General features: G+C 38.5%; 1 protein-coding gene across 1 annotated transcript in view; it reads right to left on the bottom strand.

The window, feature by feature from the left end:
• Positions 1–343: 343 nt before the first annotated feature.
• GSTCD (glutathione S-transferase C-terminal domain containing) overlaps positions 344–24,088 on the bottom strand; it is a 57,291-nt gene continuing 33,546 nt past the window's right edge. Inside the window, exons 6-12 of the mRNA XM_053461523.1 lie at positions 12,335–12,450; positions 11,580–11,624; positions 9,159–9,287; positions 5,724–5,857; positions 4,772–4,802; positions 1,038–1,107; positions 344–628 (exon numbers count right to left, since the gene is read on the bottom strand). Of these exons, the coding sequence (XP_053317498.1) occupies positions 489–628; positions 1,038–1,107; positions 4,772–4,802; positions 5,724–5,857; positions 9,159–9,287; positions 11,580–11,624; positions 12,335–12,450 (665 nt within the window). The 3' untranslated portion in view covers positions 344–488. The remainder of the gene's footprint in view (positions 629–1,037; positions 1,108–4,771; positions 4,803–5,723; positions 5,858–9,158; positions 9,288–11,579; positions 11,625–12,334; positions 12,451–24,088) is intronic.

Consider the following 24,088-nt stretch of genomic DNA (forward strand, 5'->3'; position numbering starts at 1 on the left):
ACAAGTACAAAAATGCCAAAGAAACATTAAATATAAGTTGGCACATTTCTAGGTACACATGGTGTAATAACAAAGGTAAGGTTCAGTAGGGTCCAAGCGATACTATAGTTGACAGAATTCTGTGTTACCTCCCAAACGGCATGTTGGGTATTATGCATCTATGCAGAGCAATTTCGATGCAAAATGATAAGAGGTGAAAGCACTAGAGCAAGTAATGGAAAATTACCAGTAACTTAACTATAGATTTTCAGTGAACATTTAAATATTTTTAGTTTGCAACTTAAATGATTTAATAATCAAACGAGTACCTATGATAGTTTTATTTGATGTGTTTGCAAATTAATTTAAGAGGGTCACTTAAAAGAGAATATTTTATTTAAAATGCAATACAGTAAGACAACTTTACACAATGTTCAGAATTGTTAATGTAATCTGTTCCACTTAAAACTGCAGGTGTTTAATATTTTGATAGCACCAACAATTTGATATCAACAGATGGGGGAACCGACAATCAAGTTGTTCTTTGGTGAGCAGCTTTCTGGTTCCATGGACACCACCTCTACTTTGTAAGCAACCTGTGCAGCTGCCCACGCTCGATCAAGGTCCACCAAACCCATACACTGCTTTCCTGCACAAAAGAATGTTTAAATATTAATGGTGGTTGGTTTTCTGAATAGAGAGAAAAAAGAAAACAAAAGACAGTAGAGAGAATGACCTGTATCAAGTGTGTTTTTATGGCACTTTTTTCTTTTTTTTTTTAACACTACTCATCTTCTGACATATGTTGCTTTTGTTATACAATTGCAACAAACAAAAAAATGACGATGTTAACTGAGCTCATGATATGGCTCTCCTTCCACATTTTAACTTTAGCAAGACTGCTGGCACAGTGTCTGCAGGAAAATAGGATGAGATTGGTCTTTATGGGCTTACATGGACCTGACCTTTCATTACCCCGCTAGAGTGTAGCTTCAACTTTAGGACATAAAACATTGTAGATTTCAATATATACATAATCCTTCTTGCAAAACGCATACCTATCTTCCTCCGCTCAACAGGAAGCTGCGCATCTGTCTGATCAGCAAATCTACAAAGGATCATATGTTCCTAAAAATAAATAAAAATAAACTGATGTACTTCTATTTCAAGGCTCTGCAGTATTTTTTGTTATTTTAATTTACAATGTCAACAGTATGCTACCCTCTCAATTACACTCTCACATGGTCATATATTTAACGCTATAGTTGGGGAGAAATAAGGCAAACAAGGCACAATGTATCTAATATACATATTCAATACGCAAATACATATGTACATTTTACATCTGTTTATTAATGTATAGCGTGTGCAAATTCATATTTACTTCTATTGTTCTTTTTATAATGTCAAAATAAAAGATCATTTCACAAATGCTTTTTTGTCGGATTTAAAGTATGTTATCATTCACATTTTGCCATGAAATAAAGCAAGATTTTTTTTCATGTGCATCAACTAATCATCTTAGCTCCAGTAAAACTATGCATTAGCTAAAGGTTTACTTAAGTGCTTTAACTTCATTAAGGATTTGCAAAAGTTTATTTTTGGTTAGTGGTGAGTAGAATAAGCTCTGCAGTTGGGCTCTGGAAGGGGGAATGAAAGGAAAAAAAGGGGGAAAAAGTCTTCAAATTGCTAAATCCATCAAAGTAGGATTTAGCTTAAATAATTAATGGGCAAGCTGACTAAATCTGTGCGCCCAATCAAGGAGATAACGTCTGGCTACCAAATTGAAAGCTGGGCCCTCCGCCAATTATCCTGGCTAAGTCTATAAACAGGCCCATTAAGAGCACCACGGATATCTACGTGTACCTCAGTCCCTTACGCCAGGCATTCTTTCTCTTCAGCTTATGCAAACACAAATTTGCCTGCTGTTTGGAAAAGAGTGCTGGTTAGAGAGCTTTAGACACTTATGTGAATCAAAAAAAAGGAATGCGAGCAGTCTAAAAAAAAAAAAAAAAAAAAAAAAAAAACTCGGAGAACTTGAACAGCCATAAAACTAAAATTGAAATGACAAGAGTTCGTCAGTCTTTACAAATTGCACATTTGTAAAACAAACTTTTGTTAATCGTCTCTATAGCAGTTTTAAATCTCTGCCTGCCAGAAGGTAATTACCGTATTGGCCCGAATATAGGCCGCACTTTTTTCCCCCACTTTAAGTCTTTAAAGTGGAGGTGCGGCCTATATTCGGGGTCTAGCGCCCGACGCCCGGGACATGCAGTCCCGGGCGCCGGGCAGGCAGCGGGGTTAGGATACAGATCCCCCGCAGCGGTGCAGGGGACCTGCATCCTACTGCCTGATACGCTCAGACAGCCTCCCCTGCCGGCACTTTCCACGGGGGGGAGTCCCGGCACGGGAGGTTGTCTAAGCGCATCGCACGGACGTTCACCGGCAGCGGCGATGCGCCGTTGCCGGTGAACCTGCGCACGATGCATTCTAACCCCCCCGACTTACCAGGGCAGACTCCCGGGTGTCTTGCAGGGCCGGCGGAAGACATCTACGCAATACGCGTATACAACTTCCGGTACCGGCACTTCCGCTGAGTGCCGGCACCGGGAGTTGTATACACGATGTGCATAGATGTCCCCCTCTGGCCCCGTAAGACACCCTGGAGTCTGCTCTGGTAAGCCGGGGAGGGGGGTTGGGGGGGGGTGGACAGAGTGGCAGCATATCGCGGGGAGGACAGAGTGGCAGCGTATCTCGGGGGGGGACAGAGTGGCAGCGTATCTCGGGGGGGGGACAGAGTGGCAGCGTATCTCGGGGGGGGCAGAGTGGCAGCGTATCTCGGGGGGGGGCAGAGTGGCAGCATGTTTTTTGGTGCTTTTTAAAGAAAAAAACTTTTTCTTTAAAAAAGCACCAAACTTTTAGGGTGCGGTCTATATACGGGGGCGGCCTATATCCGAGCCAATACGGTAATAGGTGTGTACCCCAAAAGTAAGCTGCCCAATAATATAACATATATATATCTATATATAGATAGTTTTACATTGTTGTTACATATATATATATATATATATATATATATATATCTAAATCTAAAAGATAGATGGATAGATATATAGATAGATAGATATTACAAACAAAAAGCAAATCCATGATATTATTTGTAGATCAATGTAATATACTAGAATTCGCCATCATCCTATTGTGGTGAAAGGCACCATTGTAACAAGTTACAATCTAAGGTAAACATTGCATGTGGCAAAACGATTTTCCAAGGCCTTTATATACTTCATACAGGTATCCTCCATACGCAAGGTAACACGGCAGTCTAGCATCAAGGCAAAGAGGTTAAAAGGGTTATGCATATAAGCAAAACAGAGATATTTTTGTGGTCAAGTAGGATGTGTGTGAAAGAGAAACATTGTCATATGAGAGCGTTAAAAGTGAGAATATAATCCAGTGACAACTGAATGCTTTAAGCTGACTAAAGAGTTCTTTACATCAGATTTAATTAGCTAGAAGGTCACTAACCCCTCCAAGAAATAAAACCTCCCACACTGCTTAAAAAGATTTAAAAAGGCCTCTGTTTCAGGAGGAAACATATTGGTTCTGTGACAAATTCTGACTAAAAATCAATATTAACCCTTTCGTGACAAAAGCTGATTTTATTTTTTGTACCCTTCGTAACATTACTGCGGTGCTCGTGTTTAGCTGTAATTTTCTTATTTCTCATTTACTGAACGCACACAAGTTATATTTTTTTCAGGAATTTCTGTAGATGTCATTATTTTGATTGTATCAAATAATTTACTATGAAAAAGCCCAAAAATATGGTGAAAAATTTAGAAAAAAAAATAACTTTTTATGACTTTTACTTGAAAAACTTTTACTCATCTATAAAAGTTAATGAATAAAATGCTAAATATAATCTACTGCTTGTCCTGAGTTTAGAAATACCTAATGTTTTTATTTTGTTATTACCAAGTTATGGTCCAAAAAGCACAAGTAACGTTTTGCCATTTCAAAACCATTTTTTCCAAATCTGGTCATTCTGCCCCATGTGCTATTTGGGACATCTTTGAAGCCGGCCAATACAATTTACCCCATCAAACCACATATGTTTGAAAACGAGACACCCCAGGGTATTTAAAATGTTGGTATTTTAACTTCTTCCATCCACACCTTTTACCACCAGCCTTTATCAATGTTTGCTGTAGTATTTTTTGTGTGTTTTTCCCCACACAAATTGTACTTCAAGTATGAATTTACAGCTCCTGGTATATGTCAAACAACACCCCAATATGTGTTCAGCAACATCTCTTTGGTACAGTGATATCCCCACGTTAAAGGCCACTTTTGCGAGATGTGCATTTTTTTTAATTTTTTTTATTTGGACATCTAGTCAGTCTGTGCCCTTGTCCTGGTTTTGGGACATCTTTGAACCTGGCTAATTCGATTTACCCCATCAAATCATACATTTCTTAAAACTACCTAATATATCCCACCCACTGACAGGTGGCATGATAACAAGATTATCAGTGTTAGTCACTTCACCTGTCAGTGGTCATATTGTAATGGCTTATCTGGATATAATACTGTAATATGCAAAATATATATTGTCTAAACTATATCTAAACTAAATTACACAAAAGCACATATTTTACTTTGAATTAATTTACTCCCATAGGCTGGTTAGCTGTGTAACTGCCAGTAAAAGCACATTTGGTTTTGTTACATTTGAGAGAACGCAGTTCAAGATTACAGGGATAAATATACAAAGAGAACGTCAAAATACCTTGTAAGACAAAACCTCTTGGAACCGGTGACTGAAATATAAAAAGAAAAATTAGTTAGTTCAACTGAATATCTGAACCCATAATTTTCTTAAAGGGCCAATGTTTAGAGATAGCATTTAAACAAAATTAATGTTAAGCCTGAAGGCAAACTTAAAGTGATAAAAACAAACTGGCAAATCACGTGTAAACATTTGTTGGAAGCATGTTAGGTTGTATGACAAAATACAGGGGTCTATGGACTTCCCCCAGAAAACCCCAATCTTTATCTGCAGAGTCCTAGTCATCTACTTAAAAAGAAGATGCACAGAAAACTTTAGGGGCTTTTCAGTTTGTCTACTGAGTATGTCTTGGCTTTCAAGATCTGGCCCACACAGTGTGCTTTAACTTCTTGTTTAAGTAACATCCATAGCCATCTGCCACTGTGATAAATTAGCAACTCTATGATTCTTTGCTAATGCTGCCAGACAACCCTAACCAAAGCTTGTTTTACCCTGAGAATTGCATAGAGATGGAAATGTATAATTTGCAGGTCTAACAAAACAAAAAGGCTAACTTTTGATGTATCCGATCTCAGAAAGTCCCAGTAAAAAGCACGGACTGTCCTGGCAAGTCAATTTCTGTGAACGTTGTCCCCACTGAAATCAAAGGGAAGCTAGTTGGCAATTCTAGAGCAATGAGTCTTGCTAATTATAGGTAGCCACAAGGATACACTTAGGTTGAGCATCTTCTAACACCTCAGTTGTTAAAAAGGTTTGGAACACATTACAGTGATGTCAGACATCAGAATATTTTATAAACAATAGCATTACTACAAACATATCACCAAACACACAAAAAAATCAGCACAATCAGAAATTCCTTCCAATAAAATGTATATTTATACAGCATTGACAGTCACAGCAGCAGCAAACAGTTAGTGTATATATATGAATTTTTTTATTTTTTTTTTACCTTCGGGGAAAGGTGGTCTTGACTGTGTTTTGTATAAATCCGTAGCAGCAAGGACAGATGACGAAAGCTGCCCTAGCTTTGATACAATGGTCAATCACCATGTCAGTCGCTACTCCACATGCGTGTAGAGCCACCTAAAGAGTCATAGAGAACCTCTGTGTTAATACAGCAGTTGATACATTACATTAAAAACATTAAAACAATGCTTTTTTTTTTTTTTATATGATAACGTACATCGAAATGAACATCCACAAGTATGGTCAGGTGTAACACCAGTGGTAAAGGCAAAAAAACTAAACAAAAAAACCCCTAACATTATCTTAATAAGTATTGAAAAATTCATGGCATGGAGAAACCAAAATAGTAATTGACTATTTCTACATTGTGTCAAACAGGCCAAAACGACCTTGAAGCTTTAGAAGATCACATAACAAGATTTTTACTGACGTTATTATGACATTACCTTGTTATTTTGGCTTCTTTTGTCATACATGATCATTACAAAGCATTAAGAAAATAATATGGACAGGCTCTGAACTGCATTGATGAATAGATCAGGCAACTATCCTAAAATTCTGTAGCTAACTTAGGGTTCCCACCTTGTTCCATGCACTCTAGCCCTATTTCCATGTTAAATGAATATTGGCGTTCATTTTTTGTGAGCCCCAGTGCATTTTACTGCATGTAATTGGTGCAGGTTTCTTCCTCGTTATTGGCATTACAAATTTAGAGTTCTGCCTCATTTTTTTCCTCCCCATATCTCTGTTGAAAGCAGAGAACATACCACACTACGCATCTTGCACATGCTCCCATTCTTGCTGAGCTCACATCTGAACGCTGCTGCCTCAATTACATTTACTGGAGTGCAACTGAACAATATTTATTGCATATACACTAATGATCATAGATTTATCCTTTAAATAGAAAACTACTAAAATACATCCCAAATTGGTCAATCCCAGTAGAATATACCATATATGTATATTAATGAAAAGGGATTTCTATGAATATACTTTCCCATTACTGTACCGAATTTACTGGGACAGTCCCAACAACCATTCTAGGCAAACGTAAGATAAATTTATAAAGATGGGACAAAGTGGCCTGCTGTGATAAGAAACCAAAGGACAGTATATGCCTTTCAGTCATACGTTACTGTTGTAGACTCAATGAGGAAATAAAATACCGTACTTTGTTGTATTTCTGGGAGGTTAACATATTAATCCTGAGGCTTTTGGAAGGCTAATGGGAGGTTAAGAGTAAGAGCTGGGTTAATAAAGGTAAGCCCTAGTTTGGAAAATAAGTCTCAAACAAAATTTGATGGATAAACCAAAATGCGACGTAGGGCATGATAGGACTTACAATTTGTGTTTATTACATAAGAAAACGTGTGCGTTGGATAACTAGTGTATGGGAACTATATGGTGTATGTATAGATGGGGAACATTTGTTTCAATGAGTTGATAAAGTTAAAGCGTGCTACGGTCTGTAGCACAGGATTACACGTGAATCTAGCAAATCTCCTACTATAATAGCTTCCTCTAATGTTATAGCATTTTGAGGAGGAGAGGGAGTACCTTAAGGTCAAACCTAAAGTGATGATTGTAATCCACCCTTGCATTACATTTATATGTGGTATTGTGGGAGAGCAGAGCCTGACAGCTTGCTTTCATCACTGGGCTAAAAATACATTACAGGTCACATTCTTCCTACATCTTTATGAAGCTTTCTCATCTGGTACCATGTTTACCCAAGTTGTGCCTCAAAAAATGAGAATTCCTTAGTGACATACAGTTGTACACTATTCTAGTTGGGCAAATTCGTGTTCTTTCACTGTTTAAAACATTAGGTAGGAATGCAGCTTAATTATTTAAAATGACATGTCTGCAAACACGTACAGTCCTTAAACGGGACCGTTTGGTAGGGTAGAGCACGTTTTCCTTGTGTTATTCTCAAATGCATTTGTAAATAATCCACTCTGTGTAAAGCCTATGTTCTCTCTGCACATTTGCCGTATTACTAAACAGCTGTAAAGAATAAACTCATTTGGCAAGGACTACATGGTTAATAATAATAATAATAATATTCTGCTACACCTATGGGTTCGGAAGTAAGATGCAAATTCCTATTACACTAAATCCAAGGATGCTTATTGCATACCTCCCAACATTTCTAATGTCCAGAATGTCACTTTTCTTTTTGAAGGTGTGGGCGGTAAGAAAAATAAAAAGTTCCAGTTATTTATTTTATTTGGTTTGGCATACATGGGAGGGAACAAAATCTATTTTTACCATAACATGCGATAACTTTTACCTTAAACCAGCTTAAGGTGAACAGCTTAACTTGTGCTGAAAAAAATATATGTTTCCTTGAGTAAACTGCCTATATGATTGTAAATCTATCTATAGCAAAAACTTTAGGGATTTACTACACGGTAAGCTACAAAGGCTTTTCCGTTCTCAGTAAAGCTATTCAGATACTAATGTGTAATTGTCTTCTGGAAAAACGTGGAACTGTAACTTCCTAGTCACCTTCTAGGACAAAGGAGAAGAGATCATTGTGATTAACATGAGACACTGTTCACTTCATTCAACTTAGCTTGTGCCCACTATTAAAATAGGATGCAGAGACAGTCTAATGTCCATGACGCTGCTACTATAGAAAAACGAATATGGATGTACCCTGTGTACTATGCAACACTGTTTTGTAAAAAATCTTACCTGTTACAGAAGTTATATTCATGCTGCAAAATCTCCTTTCGTCCTCTTTGATCCAAAATGTCTTGCCACTGATTGGCTGATTCATTAGTGGCAGTAAAGTACTTTGGCTGATTAAGCGGATTTCATTGGGAGTACTTTACTGCCACTAATGAATCAGCCAATCAGTGGCAGACAAGTGCATTCAAATCATCGGGAAGACTTTACGCATACTGTGTCCTGGGGTTTAAACAGAATGCATCTACTGTAGCTGGGGATAGGGAATGGGGCATTTGCAAAACTGACCACACGTCCCACATGTAAAGGGACAGTGCACCTATCATATTTGATATGATGTCAACATGACCACTTATATTATAGAAATTCAGCTCATTGAAGACTATTCATGTTTAACTTCCTTCCCTGGCCCAACTACACTGCTTGTTCCCCCTATTTCTGCTTCCAGTTGTTTTATATGTTTTATTATGTCCGTGCCCCAAAATGCACAAAAATGAAAGCAGACTTGACAAATGAATATGTGTAAAAAAAGTCAGTAAATTAAATAAACATGACATGTAGGTCCTTAAGGATCTGTTTACGATCCCAATGATGCCTGCAGAGACCACAAGATACTTTGTATTACATAATTAGTTTAAACCCATGCCCCCCCATTCAGTCTAAATGAAACATGGCCCAACACATTTCAAAGTTGAGTAAGGACGATTCATAAAAAATTTACCCCAATGTTGAAATTCCCTATAAAGTAGTCCAGGTTTGCTTGGATGAACCATATATTACATAACCCAAGTTCTTCACTTCTTTCCTTAGCACGCACAAGAGATTCTTCTTTGTTTTCTATTAGAATGACCTGTTTTCATAAACAAAAATTTGTTATTAAAAAATTATTACTAAAATACAGACAACAACAATATGTTCTATTGGTTGTAATTCACAGATACAAGTCACTCAAACTGCACCTAATCCATTGAACAATTTACATTTTATAACATGACAAAAAAGCAAAGCTTCCAGAAGGTTCATTTTCGACCTGTAGCAAAAGAAAAAAAAATGAAACATTTGGGCAGATTGCTCTTCATCAAAATACCAGCTTTTCAATGAGACGGAAAAACACTGGATCAGGATGTGACTGGATCAAGTCCGGCTTTCACTGTAAGATGAAGTCAGTCAAGCATTGCTAACGCAAAGATCTTGCATAATTATTTAGTCTATACTGTTTGGATTTTGGTGCTAAAAAGAAGACACAAAATAATAAAGGTGACCTTATTCTTTAGAGTATAAAAACTGATTTGGAAGTTTTAAAAGCAATTGCAATAAAAATATTCCCATTTGTATTCCCAGTTACTGATCTAATTGTCTGTGTTAATTATCCCTCCTCATCCTAATTGGTTCTTCATATAATACCTCTGTAATCTTTCTATATATTAATGCAAAAAAAAAGGAAATAAAAGATGCCTAAGAAATATGCCCGAAATGCCCATTCTATGGTTGAGTTTCACAATAGGTTTCATTTATCATTATAAAGATCCTAAAAAAAAATGATATATTGTCTATTAAGTGGTAACCACATTTATGATTAAGTTTGGTTTACTTTTTAGGTTCTGATTATAAAGAAAATTAAATTTAGCCTGCTGCCGGCACTTCCGCTAAAATGGAGCACCGGAAGGTCATGTCACACCGGTGCTCCGTCATAGATGCCCCCAGCGGAGGTTACCGGAGAGGAGGATCCAGGTCCCCTGCAGCGCTGCGGGGGACCTAGATCTTACTCTTGTAGTCAGACCTCTATTTGAGGTCTGATTATAAGGCAGCCTCAAATATAAGATGGTATATTATATATGTAGAAACCTCCTGTATGGCTAAAACAAATTTACAAATCTAGCGCTCTCTCTTTCAAGCAATTTCTGGATATGGTTTTGCTCTTCAAACCATTATAATGGTCATTGATTTGCAAACTTTTTTCCATATCATTTTAGGAGGGCACCACTGGATTACAAATCAGGTCTTATTTTGGGAGCTAAAAGTTCCTATAATAATTAAAGGATGTATTCTTGGCACGTACTGAAATCCATCACCTGCATTTGATTTAACCCAAATTTCCTACACCGCTTCCTGACACTTTTCCGTACACCAGTCACTGATGCATTTGAGATTGTGCTTTACCATGTAGAACAGATTTTCTTTTGTGCTCCGTGCAGGAAATGAGAGGTTAGATGAATATGCGAGGACATTTCCGCAATTTCTATCTTTTTTTTTTTTTACACTACTGTGCTGTGGGAAATCAGCAAAGGCCGTCAACTATCACTCACACAGCTGGCATACTGTGCTATTTTGTATTATTAAAAGCCCACAATCTTCCTTTGAAAGGGTTATTCAAATAGCAAACCTGAACAGATAACCACAGATAATACCAATTCTGGCAGACATTTTATTTTCCTGAAAAGAGCTACAAAAATTGAATATAGGAAGTAAGGTGTAACCAGAGTTTGTGATAACAAGATCTATTGCTTTTACACACACACACATATACATACACAAACATACATTCACGCACGTACACAGTATATACAGCTGTCTTGTGTTGGCCGGTATCACTGCAGAATGAAACACAATTACTGTGCAGTACAAAGATAAATATAAAGTATGTTGCTACAAAGAGGTAACTACAATTCTAATTAAGATAGATTTCAGCCAGTACGAGGATAAATATAAAGCATGTTGCTACAAAGAGGTAACAACAATACCAATTAAGATATATATCCTTAATGGCTGAAATCCTTTTTTTTTTTTTTTACGTAAAGCCAAACGTTTGTATGATTTTTCCATTTGCCTAAATCCTCTCTTTGTTGACTACAACTTGTTAAAATAAAGAATGTTGATCAAAAACGTTGTCCAGCCAACATTCAACAATGGAGATCCTTTATTTAAGGGTAATGGAAAGGGTGAGACTGAACGGTGAATGAGAGTTTAAGCAAAATTCTATAGGGACCATAATCTCACCCAGACCCTGATTAAAAATGAGTGCACCTTTAAGGATGGCCTTTTGTTTTTCTTAATCCCTCTCCAACCATATACATAGAATGTAGTGTTTGCTTAATAACAGGAAGGCTGGTGTTCTTTTTTTAATGCAATCAGGACATTTTACCTGACATAATGGCAGCATATGAGCCAAGACAATTCCAACGTGCCCCTGTGAAAGAGAAAGCAAAGAGTGAACCTCCTTTACAACGCAAATGTTTCAAGTACTTCCTATGTATTTAGGTTTCAGTTACACCAATTGGTCTCATACCTATGCAAACACTTCTTTTACATTTGCCAGTGTGTAGTAGTATTTGTTCACCAAACCATGGTGTACTGAATAGGCTTCAATAGATTATAATCTCCAGCAGCATAAGAGATAAAAAAAAATGTGGGTTCTAGATGCACTCAGTGCCTTGCCCTAGAAAATCTCATATTTAAAGTTAAGGTATCCTTAATGCATTTGAATGGTCTGTGACTGGTATACGACATCATTATAACCTAATAATAATTACGAAAAATATCCTGGCAATTGAAATGTCATTCTGTTTAGATAAGCGATATTCTGCTTAATTGTTTGGCTTTTCCTCATGGACACAAGTTCTGTAAGTGTGCTCCTACTAACCATGAATGTTAAGCAAGCAGACCTGTTAGTCCACTGAATCAAAGAACAGTAAAAGTAACTAGACATCAAGATTTTATACTGGGAAGGCCTAGCAGACTAGGGAGTGATAGAATGTAACTTGTACATTTCTACACAAGTAATTTACTCTTCCCATATGAGACGCCCCATCGTAAAGCTTAAATGAGTTTACTGTTTTCTCAAATGCGTAGGGCAGACTGTTTAAAGAAATTTGGGGAAAGCCTTGTGCAACATATTACCCCACCACTGCAAAAGTCCACAACAGTGTCTCCAGGCTTAGCCATATGGGTCACCACAGATAGCAGATTATTAAGTTGCTGTTGCTTCCTCAGAGCCCGGTCACTGGACATTTTCCCTGCGGAAAAGAAATAGCATGTGTATTAAATGTTACTGATATCAAGTTACAAACTATGCTTCCATGGATTTACCCTATTTCTAACCCTACTAAAAAGCAATTGATTGACTGTATTACCTGTATCACGGCATATGCAAATCAAACCTTAAACATTATGGTCATGCTCATGTACTATGGTTTATGTCGATTTGTTCAGGCACTAAAAGTATGGGAAATATGATTGCGTATCTAGAATCCTATTCAACTTTAAATACCAGATCAAGAAGACATGTCTGCTGAATGAAACTCTAAGATTTTACAAAAACACCTGAAAGCAACATATAGACTTTTCAAAAGCTTTTGTCTGCTGCTATGGAAACAAAATGTAACACATCAATGACTTCTGCTTGTTACATTACTGCACCTGGAATTAAACCTTTCCTGAGAAAACATGAATTTGACAGAATATAAAGTATGATTTCTCGGAAGGATTTAGACAGTGAAGCAGAATAAGGATGATGTACATTGTTCTTCATTTTGTTACATAACCGATACATAGAAGTAAGTGGAATGGCAAACTTAACCATGAATTTTGTCGCTTCCATCTTTATTCAATGATGTGACCCAGTTGAGGACAATTTAAGTTTTTTTTTGGTTTGTTTTTATTTTATATGTTTTAACCCAAACACTGGGAGACCCTCCAATAATATATATTTCTGGGTTTTCATCTATTTTTTTTTAATATACAATGTTAGTGTGTTATTCTGATGTCAATTATAAAACAGTATTTGTTTGCTTTGTATCCATTTTTCCAATGTTTTTTTTTCTTCAATATCTGACAAAAACAAATATTTCTACAATTTATTTTGTGAATTTTTAAATGCACTTTGCACACCTTATGTTTAAAACAAAAAAACTATTTCTAGATTTTACGCTGATCAAGCACCCCTAATTTATCCCAGGCAAGAACACTTAATATCTTTTGCCCATCAAGTGTCAGCTCTATTTGGTGCAAGCTAATGTAAAAATAAGATAAATTACCAGATTGTTAATAAAATTTCATACCAATAGCATAATATAGTATGATTAAAATTAAAACAGGGGTGTAACCACCATGATTAAATTAAGTCTCTTACAATGCCAAACTATTTCACTTACATCCTAGGTTTTCTAGAATTACCTATTTGATGCAGGTGTGCTAACAATAGTAGAACTACTGATGAAACATTAATCTTGATTCTCTGCAAGAAACGCAGAGCACTTGGTTATGCGCAACACATACAAAAAAAACCACAATCACAAAACCTTTTTTTATTATTATTTTTTTAAAGTCTTGCCCCACTGTACATCTTATTTAGCTGGTGTTTGCAAACAGAAGAATATCAGCCCATTCTAGGAATTAAAAGGATTATTCCATAAACTATTTTATTGTACATATACAAAAAACTGACAGGTTTGTAGAAGCATAAAATACTGGTTCTTTGGCTTTTAAAACAGGAATGTCGTAGTATGACATTAAGTCATCCCATACAATACCAGCATTTAGGAAAATGCTACCAGATGATGTCAATCGATCTGTTTTAACACGAGTCAAGGCTAATGCAGGATAAAACTCTCTGGCACTTTCAAAGCAGAGAGCAACCAAGCGTTGTAGATTGTGGGAGCTCAGATGCCATTCAGGAAGGGAAAATTATTTAGTGCCTGTTGTGTACCACCTAACCAATGCATTCACCAATTGCAGTGTCATTAAATTATCCACAGGACTGATTCTGGGTTTCCCAAGGCATTTAAGAAATAAGAAAAATAAAAAAAAAACGCTACACTTTTATATTCTTTAGTTAATGTCCTATATCTAAAAAGCTCCTTAAATATTATAAATGTATTTCTATATTTTACTCCCCTACACTTGGAAACCTCTTGGAGATCAGAAAACCGCATCGATTACACCACGAGTGGGCATCATAAATATGTGTCAAATGTCCTTAAACAAATAACGCATTGTTGCAAACACAGTTAAATGTTTACTCTCGGCCGAAAATGAGGTCTATGCGGCCCGATGGCCGCCTAAGGGGGGCCCGCATCTTATCGCTGTGAAGCTTGCACACTGTGCGAGGAAACTCTCATTTCATTTCATTATGCACTGTGCAGGAGCCACAGTGGTAAGCTGCATGCCTGTGTCAGGCAGCCATCAGGCAACATAAACATCAGCGCGGCCCCCGGATCAGAGATATTTGCAGGTGAGGTAAGGCGTGAGTGACTAAATTAATTAATGTATAAGCGTTGGGGACAGGAATGGGACAGGCAGGCTGTCTGGGGCAGAGGTGGCACAGACAAGCAGTTTGGGCGCAAAGGTGGCACAGACAAGCTGTTTGGGCGCAAAGGTGGCACTTTCTTGTGACGTTGGGGTGCACCTGGGGAATTTTCGTACCAAGGCCCTGTGGTTTCTAGTTACGCCCCTGGTGCTGCCTGTGGGCAAATCAGCTGAACCACACTATCACAGAAACACAACTCTCCAGCACAAATTATTTTAGTCAGCAAAGATTACTTTATTATGTTACACTCATTTGTATTTGGGGTTTCAAATAGTTACTTTCCCCTGAACCAGAAACACTTTCTGCAAGGTATCGGTTCACAAGAGCATTCACTATACATCCAACATTATCTAAGGGTTTTCATCAGCCTTTTGCAAATTACCTCAGTGACGGTTATCCCTGTCAGCTTGTGGGAAAGCGATCAGCCTGAGGTGAATTCACGCAAATGCAATTGATAGATGGGTCCCCACAGTAAATACAAACATGAAAAGTCAGGAACTGACATGTACTTGTAACCTTGCCCGATCTCCCCACCTCATGTTCACCTCTTTCTCCCTGAATAAACCAGAGTTATTAACTGGTGAGGTATTTCAGGAAAATAGATTGCGCGTTGAGAACATTGTGCGGAAAGCTTGTTAGCCGCACCATGTCTGCATATTAAAGCTTTACACCATGCTTTCAACACAGTCATTATTAAAAGATAAGGAAAAGGAGCCTAAAACGGTCTTATTTTTCTTTTCGGACAGACAGGAACATATATAGACAATTCGTTGTTTGGAAAGCACTTTTAGGTTTTGAGGCTGAACAGCAGCTACAAAGCCCTGTGAGTTATTGTAAAGTTATTTACTTTTGTTACTATAAAAGTTAGGATGTCACCATCTGAATATTTGGCAGCACCGATAGGTTAAAAATCACTGTTTTTAGAACACGTAAGAATTAAAAGCTGTGAGCCGAGTCATCAGATTACTTATCTGCCTCACCAGTGAGGTCAAGCCTTTGTATCAGAATACTATCTTGTTAGTCAAAAGGGCAATCCAACAGAATGTTTTTTTTTTTGTTTGTTTTTTTATAACGTCTTATCTGGGAAACTAGCTTCTTTAAATAGATTCATTCATTCATTCTTAGGAAAACAAAGATATGAAAAAGAACAAATGCGCTGAACATTTACAATTATACTACTATAAAAGCTGTGTTAATCGTGTAAACATACTTTAGGTGGAGTTCTACCTGAACACTGTATGGGCTATACAATGACTAGCAAAGACAATCAGACAGGTCTGCTATTTTATCACACATTCCAATAATGCAGAACACTTAAGATATTCTGCAGTTAGAATGATTAATCGTATCTGTGCTCTTGCTGAAAATAAATTTTTTAAGTTTTGTTTCAAACTGACCATTTTTGATTTTTGGAAGTATTGTTTTTATATAGTTTATTAATTGACTGACCCTCAAGTAATATACTCCTATATACCTTATCTCATAACGAAATAGCATTTAAACTGCTTTCTTTTAGCTTGACAAGGCCAATGAAGGCCGAAATAATATGTCTGGTGTTGTTGGTCCCATCGTGCCTCACGTTCTTGGTAGTATCTCATCCTTTTTGTAAATTACATACTGTATCTTAACCCCTTAAGGATGTTTCTTTCCTATTTGAGGCCAAAAATACATTTGCAGCGTATTCATTATGTCTTTGTTCAACTCCTTAAGGACTTTTTTATTTTACGTTATAGGACCAGAGCAATTTTCATGTTTTTGCTATATTTTTCATCAACAGTTATTTCTCTCATTTAGTGTACCCACAGATATTATATATTTTTTCTAGGGGTTTTTTTAAATCATATTCATATAAGTAGGACATTATTTTTATGATTTTTACATGAGATTAAAAAAACATTTATTCCGTTATGCCAGGAGAACTTTAAAAGCCTGACTACATCTTGTCAAGGAGGGATAATGTTATGGGGCTGTTTTTTCAGGCATAGGGCTAGGCTAGGTGTAGGGCTAGGCCCCTTACTTCCAGTGAGTGGAAATCTTAATGCTTCAGCATACCAAGACATTTTGGACAATGGTATGCTTACAACTTTGTGGGAACAGTTTGGGAGAAGGCCCTTTTCTGTTCCAGCATGACTGTGTCCCAGTGCACAAAGCAGGGTCCATAAAGTCATGGTTGGATGAGTTTGGTATGGAAGAACATGACTGGCCCACACAGAGACCTGACCAAAACCACATCGAACACCTTTGGGATGAACTGTCATGGAGATTGCGTGCAGACCGTCTCGTCCAACATCAGTGTCTGACCTCAAAAAATCTACTGGATGAATGGGCAAAAATTCCAACAGAAACACTCACACACAAAATCTTGTGGAAAGCCTTCCCAGAAGAGTAGAAGCTGTTATAGCTGCGAAGGGGGGACCAACTGCATTTTCATTTTAATGTATTTAGAATGCAATGTCATATAAGTAATGATAATGGAGTCATAATCTTGACAATAGCCTGGTGGGCGGGCCGAAACATTGATGTGAATTTAGTATTTGCAAAGTCCTGTGAGTGCATGACTAATATATATATATATATATATATATATATATATAAAAAATATAATATATCTAGAGATTTGTTTTGCTCCTTTTCTCAATTTCTCCACTTTCCTGATCACAGCAAAGGGGGTCAGCAGAAACCCCTAGAAAGGTTTACAGACCCAGCAGGATTTCACTGCTTGGTGTGGCGGTGTTCACGCAGAGTGACACTGGCTACTGCTGCAAGATGTGAGATCATGTGGAAGAGTATAAATGACGATCCTAACGAAACACATAGTTTAAAGCCCTTTGTTCTTAAAAGATGTTTTGTTTTTGTGTCATTAAGGGTTAAGGACAGAAATTCCTATTATTTTTATGTCAGAATTTTATTGTTAACCATAACATGGAAACAGATGTTTCATAAACAGGTTTTCATAAAATAATTTGTTTACAAACCGCACAGTTGGGAAAAAAATACCCTAAAACTATTAAACGCCTAAAAAAAATTAGCATATTCTTCCAAAGTTTCTCTAAGTCTTATTTTGCGCATTACTGAAATATGTATATTTCAGAACATTATTTTAGAATTTTCCAAACATATCACACTTTTTGTGACTAAGGTGTGTGCTTATCCAGTGCTCCTTGCTGGTATACATGGACCCAATGTATCCATTGGGACATGCTGGACATGGAGGACAATTTGTACAGCCTATTTACTTAGGTAGTAAGGGTTAACCGAGAGGGCTTAACATTTGACAAGTATTTTATTTCATCTGTATATCTCAGGTTCTTTGTAACTGCTCTAAACAAATTGGTACTGCAACTGTAATTTGTATGCACTTGCACCTCATTCAGAATCAGACACATCACCAATACCAATTACCACCCAGCAATCATAGCACATCATCTAGGGTTACCTGCCCCAAGAAAATACAATTTAAAACAATTTATATATATATATAACAAAAAAATGTTAGCACAAAATCATTATCGGTTATAAATAGTGTAAGATTCTACTTCAGGTATTACTCATCTCAAAATATAATTAGTTGTATATACAGTACATTTCTCCCATGCTTCAAATAGTAGAGCACAATAGTTCTGAAAGAATATTCCATTCAAACTCAAGGAAATTATTACTATTTATTGTTTTATATAGCACCATCAAATTCCGTAGCGCTGTACAATGGGTGGACAGGACATAACAAGCAGTATGTAACATAACAATTTGGCTTACAGAGACAAGTGAGGAGGGCCCTACTCAGACGAGCTTACAATCTAGAGGAATAAGGTTTAGTTTAGCACAACAGGAGAATCTATTAACGTGAAAGCAAAACCATCTCCTGTTACTAAGATTTCATTTAATGGTTACACTCAACAATGTGTACTTATTCTTTCATATGTGTGAAATATAACTTAATGGTATGGTTACATACTTCCTGATAAACCCCCCCCCTCAAGAGAAAGACAGTTGTATGGTAAGGGATAGAATTGCTGAGTGGGGACCAGTTGGGTTGTGTGACGCCACATTAATGGCACTGTGCGTAATTTGCATTGAAGATACATTGAGAGAGAGTCTGTGTGTTAGTGACTGTGTATTAGTGCCCCACCCGATCTGCCTGTGCTGCGAACCATTAGTAGTAAACTGTGCAGAAAAAAGTGTTTTAGGGAGGAGGCTATACATGTGTTTGTGTTCACCTTGCAATCACCTTCTCGAGTCCATTAAGAGTAATCCCAACATTCAAGTACTGCACTGTAAGCACCACCGAATTAAAAAGCTTGACGTACAGGGATGAACTGCTCCTGGCAGTGGCCCATCATGGGTCTCTTTCCTGCTTAATGTCCGCTTACCATAAACAGAGCAAGGTCGCCTGCTTGATACTTAGCCATACCAATGGTGCCCACACCGCTTAAAATACCTGCGCATATGGCTCACCAGAGATCTCATTGTCATATTTTACTTAACCTAGGATGTTTTAATTATTTCAAACCATTCCAACTTACATACCTAAAGCATCTTTTCAGTCCTTGCAGACTAGGATTTTAAGACAGGCGTTTTAAGGCCAGAGATAAAAACGTGTGTTACTATCTTGCCCAAAGATAAGAGGTGGCCTAGCGCATGGACATACCTTTTGAGTGGATCAGTAACCTGTACACCAGGCTATTTATTAACATAGAAAAGTCTTGGACACCTTTATCACTATAAAATTGTTTGTGGTAAGGTCACATGTTTCTAGGTAACTTGCAAAATCTCACGTTTATTGAATATGTGTAAGCATAAGTGGTGTGAGAGTTTGTATGTGTGCGTTAGTGTGTTTACATGTGTGTACTAGAGTGTCTGTTGGAAGGGGTTTAGGGGCAATGATGGAACAGACAAGCTGTTTGGAGAGTGAATATGGCACAGATAAGCTGTTTGTGGAATTGACAAGCTGGAGCAAAGGTGGCACAGGTAGGCTGCTTGGGGGCACTGATAAGCTGCTTGAGGCAAAGGTGGCACTCACAAGCTGTTTGGGGGCAAAGGTGGCACTGTGAGACTTGTTGCTTGGTATATTTGGGGTAATTTTTGCACACCTGTGATTTCTAGTTACACCCCCGAGGAAATAATATGATGGCACAATAATTGAAGCTTCAGTTTTTAGCTCTGTTTCCTTAACTGATGCCACTGTGATCTTTTGCAAATGTCAAAAGCCATGATCCTGGCTGATAACTACAGTCTCCAGAGAATGGGTTCCAGCTCAAATCAGAGAATATCCTAGAAGGCCATAGTTTCTTTCTTGCTACCCAGAGGCAACACAGTGGCAATATAATAGTATATATATACACACACACACATTTCACACATACATACACACATACATACACATATGTATTTAAGTTCAACACTTAACCAAGTTTAAATAGTAGTACTTGTTTAAATAACTGAGGTATGGGTGGCAATTAGGAGCTTCACCAACGACTTAGTTCCTTGTTGTTGATGTGCACACTGTGGTTAGTCCTGTCTGGTTTAGAAAACATGTCATTAAATTTCATTTGTAAGAACCAGTAACCATATTGCCAAGTACATGTCTGTACATGATTGTCTAATTATATCTGTTTTAAGCACACAGAGCTTTATTGCTAAGAAAGCCTAATTTAATTCGCTACAAACATGATTAATGCAGGAAAAAATATTTAATATTATAATTATAACAATACATACATAATTCTATTAGAAACACCTTACCTGTGCCACACAGTTTTCGTTTATTTGATTTTTTAGCCGGCAGGTGGACAATTACTATTTTATTACCTACTTATTTTTGATTCATCTTTTATTAAAATCGATAGAGCACCATCTGATATTAAAAAGGGCTATATGACACTAGTTAAAAGCTACCTGTTCTCGCAATCTGGTCCCTTGGATACAGAGAAAAAAAATGAATGAAAGACAGAACCGACAAGAATGTTATGAAATGTACATGCCAAGCTATAATTGGACATGAAGATTTTATACCAAACACTGAGCAGCGTGCATATTACTTCCATCAGCATAATGCTAGTGGTTATGTATTGCACCATACCACTAGATAAGCTATCATTCCTTGGTGTAAATATTTTAGTTTATGCATCCTAGCAGAATATATGGATTAAAGATCCACCTCCTTAAACTGCATTTGAACCAAATCTATTGGTTGATGGTTTCAAATTTACTATAAATTTGGGTAATTCAGCTGGGGCTCACTGGGCATTCACAAAATAATATATTTTTTCTTAAATACTAAAAAACACCTTTTCACACACAACATTGTGTTGTTAAGAATATACAGTAACATAAGAAGGACATCACGTGTTGTTCATTTCAGAAAACGGCAATAGCCAGAGTTGATGGCTATTGTCAAATGTGCTCCTTTGCCTAGGCAGGTGATGCCTAATTCTCAGAGCTACTGAACTGAGGACAATAGAAGTTGTAGTCTAAAGAAAAACAGAAGCAATGTTCTTCTGTGTACTTCTAAAATTAGCATAGTTTTACCTTTAGTGTTGCTAGATATCCCCCGACATATTACTCACTGTGAAAAAAACTAATAATAATAAAAAACACTGAGATTGGAGAAGCACCACCTGCCTAAAATCTTAGTGTAAGATCTTGGGATCTCCTACAATTGTCTCATATTCCCTGTACTGAAAAGGGTTAAACAAAGGGTTATCATCAATAAACTTATAAATGCTTGCTAATGGAAAAAACTAACAAAGCTTTCTTTCAAAACTCTTGCTGACTGATAAATAAAAGTTAAAGTAAAACACACCATATCAGAAGGCACAGGGAGGATTTATTTTATTGGGCTGCCCCTCCTTACCTGGAACATTCCTTAGGCAATAGAATGACAGATTTACAGCGAAACCTTTGTTTTTATCTGTCAAGTAATGTGCCGTGAAGATCTGCTTCTTATCATAATAATGTCAGTGTTTGCTGCCATTCTCAGTCATCTTCTCATGTACCTTTGCATTCATTTGACTTAAGATGTATGTTGGATTAGATAAACACTGGCAGTGGGCCAGATATATGTACATATGGCTTGTGAATGCGGGAGGGGGGGTAAAAGGAGGCTTGCCCACCCCCGGATTTTCACTTGCCATTCTCCATGATCTTGCTGCCTCACGCCTGTTGGCTACCTATCTCTCTCATTGCTCCCATCTCCTTGTGCAGGTTCAAAATTATTTAGAAAGGGTGCTAACTAATTTTGAACTGTCACAGGAAGACAGCAATCCAATGGGGTCACGTTATGTCACGTGATCCTGCAGAGAAACCGAGGTTGCAGACACATTGTGCAAGCACCGGTCCTAAATATGCAAAAGAGGTAAGAGGGCGCAAGGGCAAGAGTATGTATGTTTGTATTGATGAGCATGAATGTGTATACGGGGGGGCACAGACCAGCTGTTTGGGGGCAATGATGGTACAGTGATAAGCTGCTTGGGGTAAAGGCAGCACTCACAAGCTGTTTGGGGGGCAAAGACGGGACATGTTACTTAACGAAGCTGGAGGGCCCTGGGGTCATTTCCGCACCAGGGCCCTTTGGTTTCTAGTTATGCCGCTGGTCACGCCTCTCCATCCCTGCACTTACGAGAATGCAATGATCCGTTGCCCTTACCACTTAATGGGATAATGACTATGCCCCTCCCTTTCATGACATGGTCAGAAAGTATGGTCATGGATACAGTGCTTTCCCTAAAAATAAATGGTATTCTTGCAGTAACCAGACCGTCAGATCTATACTAATTAAGGCAAATATCTCAAGTACGCAATTATCATCGAGGATGTCATATCTATCCCAAAAGGAGCAGAAAGGGCTGGACTGGGTATTAAGGTTGATAAATTAAGTTTGTATGGCAGCCTGCTTGATATATCTCAGTTTGCTGGTTTTGGGTCTACCCAAAATACCCTGTAATCTGCCTTTTGAGCCTTAAGTAGTCATTGGAATCATTTGTATTCACTAAATTTAGAAAAGAATAAATGTTCTTATCAAAACAAGCTTGTATTATTTTATTATTATTTATTGATTTATATAGCACCATCAAATTCCATAGCGCCGTACAATAGGTAGACAAGACATAAAAAGTAGTATGTAACATAACAAATTGACTAAGAGAGACAACAGGCGGGGAGGGCCCTGCTCAAACGAGCTTACAGTCTAGAGCAGGCATGTCCAAAGTCCGGCCCGCGGGCCAATTGCGGCCCGCGTTCCGGACTGATACGGCCCCCCAAGTGAGCCACGGGACTTGGCGTCATCAGCCGCCGCAGGGAGAAGGAAAGCGCGAGATTTGGGCTTTCCTTCTCCCTGCGCCGGCACACACAGCCACAAGGGAATATGATGAAGAAATTGTGTAGGGGAGGGTTAGATTTCAACCCTCGTCTACAGTCAAACATGAACCCTGTTTAAAGTTACTGTAGACGAGGGTTGAAATCTAACCCTCCCCTACACAATTTCTTCATCAGATGCCCTTGTGGCTGTGTGTGCCGGCGCAGGGAGAAGGAAAGCCCAAATCTTGCAATCTCGGACGTCGCTAGATTTGGGCTTTCCTTCTCCCTGCGCCGGCACACACAGCCACAAGGGCATCTGATGAAGAACTACCGGGGTCGCGACTGCGACCGGGCCCTGGAGTTCTGCCAGTCAGGGGGGCCCAAGGGGTGCCGAGCGGTTGCTGAAAACGACCGCTCGGCACCTCTTGTGCCCCCCTGACTGACAGAAATCCAGGACTCCTCTGCTCGCCGCCGCTGCTGCCGCCGCCGCCTGCCTCTACGCTGCCAAGAGTGCAGTGTTGGAAGCGTGAGGCGTTTGTCTCGGGTGCCGGCGCTTCACGCTGAGCCCCGGCACCCGAGACAAACGCCTCACGCTCCCAACACTGCACTCTGGGCAGCGTAGAGGCAGGCGGCGGCGGCGCCTGTAGGTAAGTGACCTACAAAGGGGAGTAGGGAGGGAGAGGGTAGATCGTTAGAAGGGGGGAAGGGAGAGGGTAGATCGTTAGAAGGGGAAGGGAGAGGGTAGATCGTTAGAAGGGGGTAGGGAGGGAGAGGGTAGATCGTGAGAAGGGTAGGGAGGGAGAGGGGAGATTGTGAGAAGGAGGAGTAGGGAGGAAGAGGGGAGATTGTGAGAAGGGGGGGAGATTGTGAGAAGGGAGGGAGAGGGGAGATTGTGAGAAGGGAGGGAGAGGGGAGATTGTGAGAAGGGGGAGGGAGAGGGGAGATTGTGAGAAGGGGGAGGGAGGGAGAGGGGAGATTGTGAGAAAGGGAGGGAGAGGGGAGATTGTGAGAAAGGGAGGGAGAGGGGAGATTGTGAGAAGGGGGAGGGAGAG

Source organism: Spea bombifrons, chromosome 1 (genome assembly GCF_027358695.1).
Source record: "Spea bombifrons isolate aSpeBom1 chromosome 1, aSpeBom1.2.pri, whole genome shotgun sequence".
Lineage (NCBI taxonomy): Eukaryota > Metazoa > Chordata > Amphibia > Anura > Pelobatidae > Spea > Spea bombifrons.